Source organism: Canis aureus, chromosome 22, assembly GCF_053574225.1.
Source record: "Canis aureus isolate CA01 chromosome 22, VMU_Caureus_v.1.0, whole genome shotgun sequence".
Taxonomy (NCBI): domain Eukaryota; kingdom Metazoa; phylum Chordata; class Mammalia; order Carnivora; family Canidae; genus Canis; species Canis aureus.
This window is the reverse complement of record NC_135632.1, coordinates 27,151,974-27,169,840: the sequence shown is the minus strand read 5'-3', so window position 1 is coordinate 27,169,840 and position 17,867 is coordinate 27,151,974. Positions and strand designations below refer to the sequence as shown.

General features: G+C 35.2%; 1 protein-coding gene and 2 long non-coding RNA genes across 19 annotated transcripts in view; 1 reads left to right on the top strand and 2 right to left on the bottom strand.

The window, feature by feature from the left end:
* Positions 1-17,867, top strand: part of TBC1D5 (TBC1 domain family member 5) — a 544,964-nt gene that overhangs the window by 288,461 nt on the left and 238,636 nt on the right. For all 16 annotated transcript variants that reach the window (XM_077865315.1, XM_077865313.1, XM_077865314.1 and 13 more), the window contains 4 exons: positions 12,522-12,630; positions 14,111-14,200; positions 14,294-14,368; positions 15,492-15,559. In XM_077865315.1, coding sequence (XP_077721441.1) covers positions 12,522-12,630; positions 14,111-14,200; positions 14,294-14,368; positions 15,492-15,559 — 342 coding nt within the window. The remainder of the gene's footprint in view (positions 1-12,521; positions 12,631-14,110; positions 14,201-14,293; positions 14,369-15,491; positions 15,560-17,867) is intronic.
* Positions 1-17,867, bottom strand: part of LOC144293950 (uncharacterized) — a 248,271-nt gene that overhangs the window by 133,937 nt on the left and 96,467 nt on the right. The window lies entirely within an intron of this gene.
* LOC144293951 (uncharacterized) overlaps positions 1-17,867 on the bottom strand; it is a 93,039-nt gene that overhangs the window by 7,312 nt on the left and 67,860 nt on the right. For both annotated transcript variants that reach the window (XR_013361302.1, XR_013361301.1), the window contains 2 exons: positions 12,685-13,092; positions 6,276-6,342 (listed from right to left, as the gene is read on the bottom strand). This is a non-coding gene — a long non-coding RNA (uncharacterized LOC144293951). The remainder of the gene's footprint in view (positions 1-6,275; positions 6,343-12,684; positions 13,093-17,867) is intronic.

Genomic DNA, 17,867 nt, shown 5'->3' with positions numbered 1-17,867 from the left:
ACCACACTTGAATGTATCTTCTTGAAGTAACTTTATTATTTTTTTATGATAGTAGAACTGGTCAGTAGGTTATGTTTTTCTGTAATATACAACTGTCTGAACTAATTATTGATCATTTAAGCCTCCGAAAATGTTACCTTCCATTTAACTAATTAACTGGCTTGTTTGCATTTACAGCCTTACATTAACATAACCTAAACTGACTTGAGTATACATGTTAGTTTGAATTCCTTTGCTTCAGAAGCCCCTTCAAGCCCTTTTTATTATCTGTAGCCAAGCTCTAGGGGAAAAATTTTTTTCGTATTTGTTTATTTACATAGTCAGCTGCAAGCTCCAGTCATCCAAGGCTGTGTAAATATTTATCTTTGAAAAGACAGGCATACATTTGAAATATGAGAATAAGCTGCTCTGAGTCAGTCATCACTGAGAGTCCCTTCCCCTGGACATACTTCTGTTTTCCCCTGGTGCTCCCAGTTGAAATGTACCCCTGTCAGCCCCATGAGTCACTATTTGTAGTATACATTAGCATGCTGGACTTTTTAAGTATGATAGTGAAACAGACAAAGTCAGTTAACTATTTGGTCAATAATGTTGAAGAGTATTACTGGATCTGTAATTTGAGAAAATAATATAAGAAGTATAGTTTAAAAGTGGAAAATTATAAATCTTCTTAAACATTTTACAGATCTCTTATTTATTTACTTTGTCGTTATATAGTTAGCTCTACATAAGACTTAATTATTGATTTTTGATTTGACGAACAATTTATAAGCCTCAAAGGTACACTTTGAAGCTGGAATTTTCACAGAATATTTTAATAGAGATTGATACTCAGTATTTGTCTATTTTCTCTATCAAAATTACCATGCATTCTGAGGGAAAGCTGGCAGTGGTTAGTAACCCTATTTTTCATTTTTTTCTAGAGCTTCCATTAGTGTTTTTCTGATATTTGTTTATATATATTTGGTTCAAGAAAGCTAACAAATCTTCAGTCATTCTGCAAATCTTTATTGTACACTATAGGCAAGCCAGTACGCTAAACCTCCAAGATCCAAAGAGGAATAAAACACACCTCACTTATCAACTAGGAGGGAGGACAGACATGGAAGCAACTAATGTGGATGATGACCAATGTTATAATGGGGACATTTTACTAAGAACTAGAGGAGTACCAGATGGGGTAATTAAAATTGAGGGATGAGAGAAGTGTTGGTTACAGGGAAGATATATCTACTGGACACCGTAGAGGGGATAGGACTTTTCTATGAGGTAAACAACATGAATAAAGGTAGTCTTAATTTTCTGTTAACAATGAGTTCTTTTGGGGCAGGGGGCGGGGGCGGAACACTGTTAGAATGGTTAGATTCAATTGACCTTATGTTTGTTAGTGACAAAATTATGCCCCTAATTATAAAAGACAACTAAAGTGGACCTTACAATAGGAGTATTTACATATATCTGTTGTTGAGTATTATACATATATGTGTTGACATTGCTATTACATTGAACTAGTATTTTGGTAGTATTTACAGATTTAGGTTTTAGTATATCATAGGTGTTTGATATATTTAAATACATGAGCAAAAAATTTAGCTTGGAGTTGAAAATGAGAATCTTTAAATCACAAAATTATATGAAATAGTTGATAATGGTACAATTGAGAATGAATATTATGTGCTTAGAAATAGGGAAAAAAATCAATAAAGCAGCTATGGAATAAAAAATAGCCTGCTAATGAGAGAATATTTGAAATTTAAAAGAAGTCCTAGTATCATCTGAACATATGGACATAGTTTTCATTTCATGATTATAGATGCAATGTTCTGAGATAGATATAGTAGTTTAGCTGGTTGACATATTTCAAGGATTTTCAAAAATTGAATTTCAAGCTATTTGTTCAGATTAGAAAAGTAATTCAGATGACAAGCCCAAGTCTCTGAACCCATTTGAAGCAAAAACAGGATAGTTGAACATTCTTAACTCTCATTCCAGTTTTTTAATGTGCTTCTAGATCTTAAAGTTATCTTGAGCAACAGAGCTCTACTGTCATTGAACCAGGCACAGACTTCTTGTTATGTAGATTTTGTTCAGTGTACAGTAAGAGTTTGTAATTACATTTGTTTGCTTGCCCCTTCCCCACCTGACCATGTGGCCAAACCCAGAGCCTCCTTCTCTCTTTTAATATTCTGATTATGTGTAGGTTGAACATGAGTATTTTTTTCCTACTTGAGAGATCAAGTAGAAGGTTGCGGAAGTGGAATAAATAAAGCCATGGTTTTATTGGCTTTTTTTTTTTTTAACTGTTCCCATCCCTGTTTTTCTCACTGTCACCTGGACTGTTGATGGGCCCTAGAGAAGGGCAGCCCATTTTCCTACCTTTCCTGCTATGTCTAGGTACCATTCCTAATCATAATATTTTTTAAAAGCTCTGGAGAAAAAATGAGAGTTTTTCTTGTGCTAATTTTCAATTTAATAGTAGTGTTCCATGTGACAGCTTTATGGAAACATCTCTTTGGTTCATGTAAGGATATCTGTGGACATACAGTTAAAGATTTTGTGGCATCCGTTTGGATATATCTGAATTATTGAGCATATGGTTAACAATAGAAAAAAGTAACAAAAGGCCCTTTATAAAGTCAGGACTAGATTTGGGTTCTCTTGAAATAGATGAATTTTCAGAAAACATAAAATTTCATCATTGGAGAATACTTCTGCCTAAGACAGGACTTTTATGAAACATATTTTTAATTTGGACAAGGAAGTTCATCTTCCACTGTGATGCAGAACAACTATTTTTTAAAAATCAGTAATAAAAATATTCCCACTGGTGTTCTATCCTACATAGGAAACAGTACAGACTCAAATTAGGTGTCCATACCCTGATTTCTTCACTTTAGTGTCTTCTCTCAACCCTTTATCCCCCACCCACTATATTCAGTATTCAGAAGAAGGGATTTTTCCTTTTTTTCTTTGAGATAAGATAGATAGTTAAGGAAAGACGCCAAAGAGGATACACATGCATTCTCCCCTATGACACCTGCCAACAGTAGCATATAGCTTCATTATGATACATGTACATTGTGGTTTTGACCCTCTCCCTGTAGGGAGAAGGCTGCCATGACAATTCCAACATATGGGGCCAAACCCCACCTCCCAGGACCACCCACCCCCTCCACTGGTAGGAGGAATCCCTTAGATGATTGGAAGCAGCCTCAGTCAGATACCACCCTAGCTGTGACCCATAACCTATGCAAGCATGAAGGGGAAAGAGAAAAGATGATCTGACTCCCTGAAACATTTGCCACCCCTGGGCCTGCCCCCTCTCCCACCTTGAGAAGATGCTTTTGCTTTAACTGCTAGTAAATGCTTGCTTAAGAGTTTGGCTCTGAATTCTGTCTTGGCTGATCCCCCAAGGCCTAAGGCCAGAGAATGGGATTCGCTGCTGACCTTTGGATACAAAAGTGACATATCCGTTATTTATAGGTCAAATTTCTAATAACTTCAACCGTTTAGAATATAACCAGAAACTTAGAAATAGGAGGAAAATATTAGAACAGGCAGAATGTTTGTTTATTAAGGTATGTTTAGGCACAGGAGAGCCCTGCAAGTCCTTATTCTCAGTCTTCACATTTTTTAAAAATTAAAAATGATAGTGCTAATTTATGATGTTGAAATAGGCTAGAATATATGACAGCTTAAAGTCTAGTTTGTTGTCTTTATTTTAAAAAAAGACACACTGAGCAAGCGACAGGGGTGTAGATTTAGGATTTTTAAAAGCTAATGTATAATCATTATACAAATTGGTAGCCGATAGCCGGATAATCATAGTCATGAGAAACATGCCACTAAAAACAGAATGGAAAACTCTAAAAGCAAAGCAGTGTGGAGTTATTTTATTTTATTTTATTATTTTTTTTAAAGATTTTATTTATTCATGAGAGACACAGAGAGAGGGAAGCAGAGACACAGGCAGAGGGAGAAGCAGGCTCCATGCAGGGAGCCCGACGTGGGACTCAATCCCGGGTCTCCAGGATCATGCCCTGGGTGGAAGGCAGACGCTAAACCGCTCAGCCACCCAGGCGTCCCAAGTATGGAGTTATTTAATGCAGGGCCAAAAGCTATACATTTTCCAAATGTATACCACATCTGGACAAAAATTTCTTTCAGGCTTAGAAATACTATGATACTCTCAACATTTTTGTGTTGCAAAAAAAAAAAATCACTTATGTGGCATACATTGATCTTTCATTATGTTGGATATATGGGGTATTCAAGCATGGGATTTTTTATAGTAGTGAGTTTTTTTCTTTTAAATTATATATAAGTGAGATTTTCTGGTGGCCCTTGGATGAGATTTCCTTACCTTTTCAGAGGCCTGTGTGAAATTATTTTATTAGGTACATTAATCCAAACAAATTATAAAGTACATAATGTCCATATTGACTTAAAATTGGTTTATCACATGACTCATTTTCAGTTAACATTTTCATATCCTGGATCTTTGAGCCAGTCTAATATTGGGGTCATATTAGGCTCATGATTCAAATCTTGGGTCTGGTTCTTGCCAGCATTGATTATTTTTGGTAACTTACAGATCCATCACTTCATCACTAAAGATTTACTTCCCTGACTTTTATTTGTATGTATAAGAAAAGGGAGGTGAGAGGAAGCAAGGGGCAGAGGGTGGTGATAGAGACAGAGAAACATATAGACAAGGAAGGACAACCAGATAGAGACCAAAAAGAAAAAAATATCTATCACATTTATATCTGATCTTATTAGCACCATTCATTTAGAATTGTCTACTGTGTTACCTCTCTTATGGAACCGTCTTGATTTTTTGACTAGCTACATTGTTTAACTTTTAAAGTGTGTCTGTCTTCTTTCCCCAGTAACACTATATGTGATACAGATCATGTGTATATTTATATCTCTTGAAACTTTTTATAGTTGTTACTTTAAAAATCAAATGTATCTATGAATAGTTTATTATCCTAAAACACTTTTGAGTTTTGATGTTCAATATAGAAACATTTAGTTGGCATGAGTCCATTTAAGTTTAGATTTAAATTAATTAAAATATGTAGTTATTTGCACTAGCCATATTTCAACAGCTTAGTAGCTACATGTGATTGATTGTTATATTGGACAGATATAGAATATTACTATTATCTCCGTTCTATTGGATATTGCTTATCTACAAATTAACAAATGCTGGATTCAGTTATACTCCATTCAGATCTTTTAAAGAGAAAGTATTATTTGAAGCATACATGTATTTCCATGTGTGTAATACCCTATAAGTCAACCCGGTCTTTTTTTTTTTTTAAGATATTTAATGGGGTTGTTTTTTGTTTTAAAGATTTTATTTATTCATGAGAGACACACACAGAGAGAGAGAGAGAGAGAGAGAGAGAGGCAAAGACAGGCAGAGGGAGAAGCAGGCCCCATGCAGGGAGCCCAACGTAGGACTCGATCCCGGGTCTCCAGGGTCACACCCTGAGCCCAAGGCAAGCTCCAAGCCGCTGAGCCACCTAGGGACCCCCCATCAACCCAGTCTTGAAAAACATGGTTTATGAAATAAGATTGACTTTTAATGAAGACAACAGAGTTTGCTAAATAAATGTCTGTCTCTAGATTACTGGAGAATAATTTGTTCTCAATTCTGTAAGCATTTGCTTCATAGTACTGTTTACATTGTAGACAGTGGCAAATTCTGTATCACATGGAAAGTTAGATATCAAGTGCATGCTAGTTTCACAAATAGCAAGGTGAATGTGGTGCAGTGGGGATGTGAAGAAGGTGGGGGAGGTCTTCAGGAAGGTTTACAAAGCATTAATTATATAAGAAATATCAGTTAACTAAGGAATATAAAACACATTCATTTTAGATGACTTCATAGAGACAGTTTGGTACAGGATCCTTTTCTCCCTTCGTTTCTAAATGCTGAACCCTTGATTAGTAGTATAATGACCTTTATTGTATACTTAACTTTTTATAACCTTGTGATACAGCTCTTAAAAATTTCTTTTCTAAGGGTATGTTTATTGACTTTACCTATTTAATATGACCTTTGAATTTAGAAGCTCTTAAACATTGTATTTTGAAGAGAATGATATATTTTTTTAAAAAAAATATTATCTGACAGTCCAAAACTGTTGCTAACTCAGTTCTTTGTGTCCTTGTGGATATTGAGGTGAGAGTTCAAAATTTCTCAGTTCAGAGTTCAATCCAAACCCAAATCAAAACATTATCATAAATTAATTTTAATAAACCTCCACACAGTGAACTATTTGTTGCCTTTGTTTCAATGGAGCCTCATCACGTGAGAATACATTTCACCTAGACATAAGAGAGAAATCCATTTGAAGCTTGTGAGTAATTGTGCATTCTGTTTTTATATTTATTTATATATGTATAAGTGATGTGCCCTGATGTTTCGTTATGGAGGAAAAAAGCTTTAAATAAAAGTAAGTTTTTAAAAATTCCTGATACAGGAAGCAGAAAAGCCAGTACAGTTTCTAATTGCCTTTTAGAGTCTCTGAGTTCCCTCATTACCTGTGATTTAAGCTAAAAATGAGGTAATTATAGATAACATCAGTGTTTATCTGGTTGATCTTGGCACCTGCAGTCCTAATGTTGTAGCTTACCCATATCTGGTGCGCCACACTTTACAGTCTGATGCTGACATACCTAATTTACACTTCTCATATTTCCATTGATTTTTAAGTTAGATGTTCCTTGTTCTATTTGAATAGTATTTTTAAAATCATTCCTTTAAGATGACATTAAAATATATACTCTCTTAGTTGGAATATTAGATTTATGGTACAGTCCTTTCATTAGTAGAAATTTTTCACTAATATATTTCTATACAAATTTAAAATTTATTCTGTCCTTTTACCTATATATTTGGTAAAGCAGTTATAGTCATTAATATGGCAATTTCTTTCAGATTTTGGTATGCACTTCAGGTTCATAAAATTGTATAAACATTTTTACATCAGATTTAGTTTTCTTGTGCTTTTTCACTTTGAAATATTCTGTGTGTCTAACTCTGATCTTATTTTGCATAAAGATCACCTTTGTTTGGCTCTGGCCTTTAATGCTCCTATTTCTAGTCAAATCTCAAAAAACAAGATGATCAAAGGCTAGTTGACCTTGTAAACTACAGGACCATCTCTGCAGAGCTCCTTGACCCCATCTCCCTCTATGATCTCCCTTCCCTGTGACCTGTTGAACTTCCCCCTGGTGACTGTCCCATTCCTTCAGCAGTTTATCAGTGAGCACCAGAGTAGCATCTCTTAACCAAGTATTGGAGTTCTTGAGTCCTAGATTTTATGTGGTCTCTGAACTATTTTCAGTCATTGTAGTTGTTTGGGTGTCTTTAGTTAGTCCCATAAAGACATTGCTGCCTTCCCAGGTAGTGCTTGAAAATGGGGTTAGAAACCATCATATAAAATATACAGTATAAAATTATTTTCTCTAGCGTGTCATCATTTACGACAATTTAGAAATTTTCAGTCCAGAATTGCCACATAATCAAGTAATTTATGCATTATTTAGGTTACAAAAGTATTTAAACAATTACATTTAGAAGGTGCTAACTAGTTTTATACTAATTTTATGTGTGTATCTTAGGAAAATACTACATTAAAATATATAATTAGAAATAGAGAGCTCCTAATGATCATCAGCTATATTTATTCACTACATACTCTAGTTGATTGCCATGTCAAAAAAAAAAAAAAATACAAAAAACATTGCCAAGGATTTGCTTACCTAAATAGGTGTTCTTTGGCAGAGGAGCGAAGTGGGGGAGGGGAGGAGATCTCAATTGCTGCTGCAAAAGTTGATTTCATGTTCTGAGAAATGACTGCAACACTCATGGCCTACATTGAAATTTTTTGTCACAGTGTTCTTCTTTGAGGAGCATATGGTAGCTTCAGAATCCTTTTTGACACAGTGCTTCCAAGGCAGCCACTACCAGTCCATTAACAGTAGTCCGTTAACATTAATGTTAATGTCCATTAACATTAGCTAGAGAAATAAACCAGTTTCTCTGCCTTTCCCTGCGTAGATGCTGGTTGTTTTTAGGGACCCAGTGCCTGCAAGGCATAGTGATTGCCACTAGATGGAACTAGTGCTTTGGCCTTAAAGCCCAAGTATGTCTAATCTGTTCCATTTGAGGCCTTTATACACCTAAATACCCCACGTTGTTTTTAACCACTCATAGCAGCTGTTGAGTTAGTTTCTCAGTCCAACTGGTGAAAACTTATCTCTGTACCCTTGTACTTGATGTTCAAAAACTAGAAATCTCAGGAAGAAAATAAAAGGTCATATTCTTGTCTTGCCTTGTTGCCAGAGACCATTTTTGTCCTTTGATGTCTGTAGTATTATATTTCCCTTTTAGTGTTGCTTCCATGTTATTCCAGGAAGATACTTTACCTAATTCTCTTTTTTTTTCTTACTCAATTTTTCTGAGTCTTAGTTTCCTCATTGGTAGAGAGGGATTAAGAATACACATCCAGGAGAGTTGTTGTAAAGATTAAAAGTGATTTACTTAAAATATTATATTTTTAAATATATATGGATTTTTTTTAGCATTTTAATAGCATCATTGCCAGGTTTGGGCTATTACAGGCATACTGTATGCTTTTTTAAAAATATAAGACAAAGTTTAGGAACTACTTTTCCTTTATTTTTGTTAACTGAAAAATTCCACCACTGACTTGTCAATAACAGTATTCTTTGCCCATGTCTTGATCTGAATTCAGGAGTAGTTCACCATTCATATTTATGATTGTAAAAACCTTTTATTTTGGTTTGGCTCCCCTCAAAGAGCTAAATTATTCAACATTTTGTCCTCAATGGACTGTTTAAGCTCTGCAGCCCAGCTCTTGCAGTAGGTAGCCTTTGAGTACCTGCAGTGCTGCTAATATTTTCCATACTCAGTTTTAATTTTTAGGTATAAAACTTGTTCTGCTTTCTTTGCACTGCCAAGAGTACTTTGCCTTCACCAGAATATTAATGGTTTACAGATCCATCTACCTCTTTAACTTCATGCTTTCTCTAATCTGAGTGCTAAGCATATAGTAGGAACTCTCACTTGTGTTTACTCTATATCACTGTTTACTAATGAAACACAATGCCATAGAAGAACAAGACAATGAATTATCTTGTGGCCTTCGTATTCCTCTGTTGTTAGGTTTCTTCATCAGTTTGAGGCTTTAAGCCTTAATTGGAACTCTAAGTACACTGAATAAATTGAGATGATTGTGAATTCCAAAGATAATGTTTCCATTTCACATGCCCCAGTCTCCTGTTCTGTCTACCGACACTGTAATCAAGGCCCAGGGTCTTATTTAAGCTAACAAATAATTATCCTTCATTACATAAGTAGTATGTAACTTGACCTTAAAAGGCTGTGTAACTTGACAAGATGGCAATGAATCTAGCCACCAGCTGTGTCTACCTTTATACTGTCCTGGTACCTGAGAATAGAAGCTGATTTTGGAAGAGACTGGGGGAGTCCTTGCCTCACACTTCCCTCTCTATCTGGAACGTTTTGGTGGTTTTGGGCCATGGAACTGCATTGTCTTGCACAAATTTTGATTCCCTTTGGGTTCAGAATCTATTTAAAATATGCACTTTTTGCTTGCAGACCACAAGCTATTTAGACATACTTAACATTTTCTGAGATGTACTCATTGCTTATCTTATCTTTGAGTACGGCTAAAACTGGATAAAAACAAAACCTGAATATGAGACATGGATGATATATGTAAGATTGTTGGGAAATAGATAATGTATTTAAAATACTATAGGTATTACAAATGGACTAATGTGATTAAAAAAAAAAAAAACAAGATTTCAGTAAAGATTTCTTTGAACTCGAAGCAGCAAAGAATTAAGCATGAAAACAATGGAAAGATCATCAGGAGAAAATAAATGTTAGATTTAAATTAATATACAAATTAAAAAGCTTCACTGTGTTGAAAATCAAGATATTGTGTTAAAAAGTATATGTGTGTGGCAAACAAAGATGTGAAATTTTTTAATGTATAAAAAACTCTTTTGAGCGACTAATAAGCCACACTAAGATAAGAGCAATATTGTAGTTATTATTAACAATAATACTAATTTTTTAAAAATGTTATGATATTCTAGATATGCTTCTGAGGATTTGCATGTATTTTAATCCTTATAATAATTCTTTGAGGTAGATACTATTATTTCATTTTACAGGTGAGGAAACAGAGGCACAGGGACATTAAGTAACTTGCCCAGTGAATAGGTAGTAAATTGTGTGTTTCTGTGAAAAATGAAAGTGTGGTTCTGTGTCCATTCTCTTAACCATTATCCTATGGTGCTTAAAATAGGCAAAGGACAAGAAAGGAAATTTTTATTAAGAACTAAAATGACTCAAAAAGATGAAAAATTTTCACTTTCACTAATAACACAAATGCAAATTAACATAAAAGTGAAGTGAAGTATTATTTTCTCTTAAAAATGGAGTGTTGAGTGAGAAATTTTCACGGACTGGTGGTAGGAATGTATTTCTTCAGTATGGAGCTGGAGTGCTTGTCTCATTTGACATACTTAGCCACTAGCCTCTCCTGGCAGAAGGCTTGGGGATCAATGCTACAAGGCTGAGCTGGAAGTTCTCCTGCTTGTGGAAGTCAGGAATGTGCCATTGCCTTGGTCACCCTTCTGGAAAACTCTGGAGAAGGTATCCCACAGTCAGGTTTTTGTTTTGTTTTGTTTTAAGATTTCATTTATTTATAAGAGACACAGAGAGAGCAAGAAGCAGGCTCCATGCAGGGAGCCTGATGGTGGGACTCGATCCCGGGACTCCAGAATCACAGTCAGGTTTTTAAACTGTAAATATGCAGTTGGTTGCGTTACTGGCTCTAAGATAACATAGTGTGCAACGCTGTCTTTTCTCAAAATGAGTAGGGTTTGGCCAGTGACAACTGCATGTATGTATAGGAGGATGGTTTGTTTTAAAGGCTTTCTTTTGAGGAAGTCCCTCTGAAGAAGATTGCCAGGGTTTCAGCTTTGATAATAAGTTTTACGCTGGGACACCTGCACCCCGATGTTCGCTGGGACACCTGCACCCCGATGTTTCTAGCAGCAATGGCCACGATAGCCAAACTGTGGAAGGAGCCTCGGTGTCCAACGAAAGATGAATGGATAAAGAAGATGTGGTTTATGTATACAATGGAATATTACTCAGCTATTAGAAATGACAAATACCCACCATTTGCTTCAACGTGGATGGAACTGGAGGGTATTATGCTGAGTGAAGTAAGTCAGTCGGAGAAGGACAAACATTATATGTTCTCATTCATTTGGGGAATATAAATAATAGTGAAAGGGAAAATAAGGGAAGGGAGAAGAAATGTGTGGGAAATATCAGAAAGGGAGACAGAACATAAAGACTGCTAACTCTGGGAAACGAACTAGGGGTGGTAGAAGGGGAGGAGGGCGGGGGGTGGGAGTGAATGGGTGACGGGCACTGGGTGTTATTCTGTATGTTAGTAAATTGAACACCAATAAAAAAAAAAAAAAAGAAAAAAAAATAAGTTTTACATGATAAGTTTTTTGTGGCATTATGAAATCTGAGAGAAATTTCATGAAGCTGCGCTCAATAGCCTCAACTGTTGACAAATGATTCTTGATGTTTAGTTTGGTACAAGATGCAGGGAATATAGGTCTCCTTCCTTTATTCAAACTCAGTAAATGGTTTGGGACAATTAATTTCCAATTGTTTCCCAGTAGAGCAGATTTACTTGTATATTAATGAGGCACAGGTGTTAGGCCCCTGGTGTCTGCGTGCCTGGGAGGCATATTTCAGTTGTTTATCTACTCAGCCATAGGTACTGCAAGGTACTCAAGCTTGCCTTTAACAGTTTTTACAGTGAGGCTTTTTAATTTTTTGATGTTTTTTTCAAATTTGCCTGCACCTGTTAAAATTTTAAAACTGATCATGTAGAAAGAAGTTGCAGAGATTTCAATAGTAAATAGCACTAAAAGTTAAAGAAAGCAGTCTATTATATTCAACTCTGCAGCCTGACACTAAAGAGAAATGGGTTCATTTAAACAGATATTTCATGTGAGAAGTTAATATAATTAATGGTATCCTTTTTTGTTATGTATTTTTGGAGCGGGCATGTCTTTGTCAATGGCTAAAGCAGTCATATATTTATATTAATATTCATATTTTTTCTTGTTTCACTGAACTGCGCTACCAGCATTTTAGAGGAGATGGAATAGCCTCCTTAGACATTATGAATTTCAGTAGCTGGCATAATTATAGCGATCTACATATTCATTAAATCTACAGAAGAACTGTGTCCAAAAAGACAGCCATGCGTTCAGAAACAGTACACAACTAAATATATACGTTTTAAAAGTTGCATTTCTTAGACTTATTTAAAATTAATTTCCTGTAGCATTCCTCTCCAAGCAGAGAATTTTAACAAAAGGATCCCTATGCTTTGGTTTCTTGCATATAGGAAAGAATGGGAAGAACTATTTGTAAACAACAATTACTTGGCAACAATAAGGCAGAAGGGGATTAATGGGCAGCTGAGAAGCAGCAGGTTCCGCAGCATTTGCTGGAAGGTAAGAAGAAAATATTTATTTACAGTTTGTGGTTGCAGTATATCAACACATTACCTGATGCCCTGGGAGATTACCCATGCAGGGGATCACTGAATTTTCCAGGAGACTTGACTCTCGATTTTTTGGCCATCCAAGTTTATCTTTCATAGGACATTTACTAATAAGGTTGAACCACCTTAGTCCCGAATAACTGGTGATGGTAAAAGAGTTATTTGAAATAACTGTTCTTTCATCTCATTTGATGGAGCAGAATTCAAAGCAACACCTTTGAATATGTTCCCCAGAAGCTTCTGCAGAAATCCTTGAAGCCAGGCAGGAGCAGAGGGGGATTTACTTCCAGCTTCCCACTGTATCAAGTGCAGCCATTTAGTACCCCCCCCCCCACCCCTTTGCCTCAGAAACAGCAGATGGAAAAGATTTCTCTCTCTCTCTCTCTCTCTCTCTCTCTTTTCCACTGGAAACCTAAAGTGAAGGACAGCAGGAAAGAGAAATGGAAAAAAATTAGGTCAATCTCTTAAGAGAAAGAGCCATTGATTACCAAAACTAGTAATAATCTGCAGTTATCTTTTGTAATTGCCTGGCAATATTGTCCCTTTTTGTTCTCTCAAAATGAATTAATTGAGGTTTAGATTTATTTCTGAAATGACTTCTATTGAAAGTTTTTTAGGTTTTATCTGCATAAATTGAACATAAAGAGTCTGTGCAAGTAAAGACAGTAAGAAACACATGATGTATTAGACAGTTTTAGATTTAATAATTTAGAGTTAATAATTAAAATACATTTTTCTTCTGTTAGATGCAGGCAGCAAAGACAGGAGACCTGCTGCTAGAATATTTGTATACAAATATTCATGCCCCACCCCCCATTCCTTGTTGTTTAACTTTTAGTATCCTTCGTTTGCTAAAAATAAACTCAAATCCAGATTTATTTTATTGTCGTATTAAACTAAATTAAATCAAATTTGTCTTTTTAAAAATGCTTGTTATTTTCATAAGCCAATTGCCAGTTGTAAATTACATTTCTGCCATAAAAGAAATAACTTCACATCTGAAACCTTGCCCTCAGGTTGTTGTTCTCCATCCTTTACCTGCCTGTTTTAAGACAAATCTTAAAACTTGAAATTAATCATTGGACTTGGTGTCTGTCAATACCTGCATTAATATAAGACTGTAAAATGGGAATTATACTTGAACCTCAATGCATTCTTGTTCATTTTTAATATAAATGTGGAGAGGAGCTTGAGTCACTTCCGTGGTGTACCTTTTGGGATCATGTTCATTTGGCCTTTGCTCAGTTTTTGAATTGTCCAAATATATATAAACATTCCCAAATATAATTTATTGGGAATTGGAATGATACAAATATGGAATACCATGAATATGAATATCACTTTCAATTTTCAGGTGATTCTGTTTGGCATAGTTTTACATGTTACTTGTTAGGATTTTTACGGAAGTTTCCCCTTTTTTTTCTTGACAGCTATTTCTTTGTGTTCTTCCTCAAGATAAAAGCCAGTGGATAAGTAGAATTAAAGAATTAAGAGCATGGTATAGCAACGTTAAAGAAATAGTAAGTTGTACTTTAATTAATGTAATTGTTTTCTTATGTATACTTTAAAGTCCAATAACTGATTTTTGTGTGTTTTCTTCCTTTCTTTGCCAGCACATCACAAACCCAAGGAAGGTTGTTGGCCAGCAAGATTTGATGATCAATAATCCCCTTTCACAGGATGAAGGGGTAAAGTTCATCTTTATTCATATTTCAGCTTCTTTTGCTCATAAGAATATGCTTAGGAGATTGCTTATCAATCACTGTGAAAGCAATGTTATTTCATGCCAACTAATTATTTGTTTTTTACTCTGTATATTATGTCTCTAAAACCTGATGGAAGTTATTCCATGTTGTGTTCACCCTGTGTTGTAGGAGGTTCACAATCTATTTTTGTTGAGTGGCACTATGGAGAAGTCCCAGGGGACCATAAGAACTCAGGGTAAAATAGGAGAGCATCAACAGGAGGATAGAACTGTTTTATCACGGTTGTAGTGGGTAATGGGGAGACTAGGAAAGCCTCCCTTGATAATAAAAATAGGTAAAGTTCACTTGGTGGGACTGATTGCCAGGAAGAAAAGTGAATATTTGTAGAGAGTCTATTAAAAAGTTTTTAAAGATAATGAAAAAGATCTGCCTATTCCCACTCATATTCCAGGAAAGACTAAGAATTACTACTTTAGAGGTGTTATTGCATAACTTCTTCAACTGCTGCTCTAATTTCTATTTTTTCACTAACAGAAATTATTTTCCAGCTCACATATAATATTAGCATGTTTTCCCTGATACATAAAGTTGTTATAATGTAGTCTACAGTAAAGCAACATAAAATATTAAGTAAATTTTAAGCTTTATTTAAATTCACATTTTAAAAAGTGCCTAAAAATTTGTTTGATCATAAAACCAAGCTTTGTAGAAAGCATTATCTTTCTTAGTGCATTGGGAATTCAGGTCAGGTTCAAGCTGAAACCAGTCGGCCTATGGCCCTGCTCTAATCCAAGCAGACCTTTCTGTTACTTTAAGGGAGTTAGTGGATGTATAGCAGCAAAACTATCATTCACTTTACATAGATAATACAAAATTTTAAAATATATGCGGTATTGTTACTGGGAAAAATTGATGTTAGTATAAGGGTGTGTTTCTGATATTAAGCTAGCTTTTAATAAAAATTATTTCAATTTCAGGCTTCCTTTCTGCATTGTAAAATAACTCAGAGAAGGATAAATGTGATCACTTAAATTAATAAATTGAGATCATAAAAGTCAAGCAAAGGTGTAAGATTATTTTAAATAGGTTGTTTTCCTCATTTCAGAGTCTTTGGAATAAATTTTTTCAAGATAAAGAACTTCGATCAATGATTGAACAAGATGTCAAAAGAACGTATGTAGAACCTTGAGTAATTCAAATTAGTGTTACCTCTTTGTAATTTTAGTAAAATACAGAATCCATAGAGGAGTTTTAATTGAATGCAATATTCACCTTGTGTTAATAAAAAAGTTATTTTAGCCATTTTTGATAGTAATGATTATTTTCTATTCTTAAAATGTAGATTTGTTTTCACTTTCACAATGTAAATTATAATATTGATAATCTTAATATTCATTTTTCAGTTTTCAACAATGATTTGAAATTCATGTGCTTTTGATTAAGTTATATTATGTGGTCCTAATATTGGTATTGCTAGAAACATTTGTCTCTTGATTTATACCTTTGAATCCCTTTCTAACCAAATTACTTTTTAAATGGCAACTATTATTTTTACTGTCTTTATTTCCGTCTCTCTCAAAGTCATTCAGGTTTGCAAACCATTTCATTCAGTCTACTTATTATTTACCATGTGAAAGAATTGTTTACTTAGTACATGACTAATATACATGACTTTTATATATTGGGCTTCATCTTTCTGGGTCATGTAGTGAGAAGTACATGGAATTTGTGTGGGAGGGTCCTAGGATAAGTTTTAGCAACATATGCTATAATCTTAGACCTATTACTTTCAAGGAACAGCTTTCCTCCTTTTCTGTAAAATGCGGATAATAGTTAACCTCAAAGGATTGTTGAGGATTAATAAATGTACATTGTAATAAGAGTATTTAGATAGACTTGCACTTTTTTTTGAAGATTTATTCATCCTAGAGAAGAGAGAGAGAGAGAGAGTGTGTGTGTGTGTGTGTGTGTGCAGAAGAGAGGGTCAGAGGGAGAGAGAATCTCAAATGGACACAATGCTGAGCATGGAGCTCGATCTCATGACCCTGAGATCACAAACCTACATAATAACCTGATCCAAAACTAAGAGTCAGATGCTCAACTGACTCTACCACCCAGGTGCCCCTCGATATGTTAACACTTTAAGCCATAAACAGTTACATAAATGTCAGTAAATTTAGTCACTGGATCTGGTATGGGCCATGTATTTGCATAGTAATGGATATCCCTAGTGCCTTCTTCCAGGTCCTTCTGCAGCTTCTCCTGTGTGCCCCACTGCTAGTTCAACTCTAGCTAGACCTGTTACAAGGTCAAGGCCTCCGGCTCTCTGACATTCACCTCTTTCCAGGTCCCAAATACTGAATAATTAGATGACTGCTATTAAGGTCATACTACTTACTGAACAAATCAGATTTCTAGTTTAAAATGAAAATCAGTGGAGGGATGCCTGGCTGGCCTAGTCAGTAGAACATGTGACTCTTGATCATAAGTTTTGATCTCATGTTCCACATTGGGCCTAGAGCTTACTTTAAAAAATAAAAATGAAAACAGTGGAATTGTGGGTTCAGAGTATAACAGAACTCTACATTACTGGCAATGGTAGCAGGTTAGAGGGGTTGGGAGATATGGGGTCATTTTGATGAGTTGGGTTATCTAAATAACCAAGAGTAACCAATAATAGGGAAACTACTCTCAGAGGCATTGTGTGGCTTTGCTTGACCTCTCGTATACAGTTTCAGAAAGTAGAATGCCCTTATTTTGGTGTACAAGAGGCACTCAAACATTTGTTGGAAAAAAAACAAAAAATGAATTTCCTCATCAGTCATGTAAGTAAGTATGTTATCAGTGGCAGTAAAACAGGCCTCTTAAAAACAAAATGCATAGTATATATCGTTAACCAAACAGTAAAGGTATCCCTTTAAAAAAAATTACCAGCCAGTTACCTTAGAAAATTTGACATTTATAAGGCACTACATGATCTAAAATCCATGATTTTCAATCCAGTCTGTAAGGTACCTCATGATATAATAGAAAAATAAAAGAAGAAATAGAGCTCAGTGAATGTTACATAGTGTCATTCATTTACTAGCATCTCTGATAAGAATTTTGTTTTTTACTGTATGTTTATTGAGTGTCTACTATGTCCCAGCCTTACCCTTTGCCTTGCAGGAACAGAGTGATAAATAAGACAGATAAGATCCTACATTTTAGTGTCAGAGGGGTGGGGAAGCGAGGCAGTCATCATGTACAGATAAAGAGAATAATTGTAAAGGATGGTAATTGCTGTGAAGAAATAAAGCAGGGTGGTAGGATAGTTAGAGGGATGGGAGTTTTAGGACAGGGATTAGAAAAGACATCTCTGAGAAGATGACATTTGAGCTGAGGTATGAAAATTTTAAAAAGCCAGCAATGTGAAGACTTAGGGAAAGAACATTCCAGGCAGAGGGAACAGCTAGTGCAAAGTCCCTCAGTGAAAATAAGT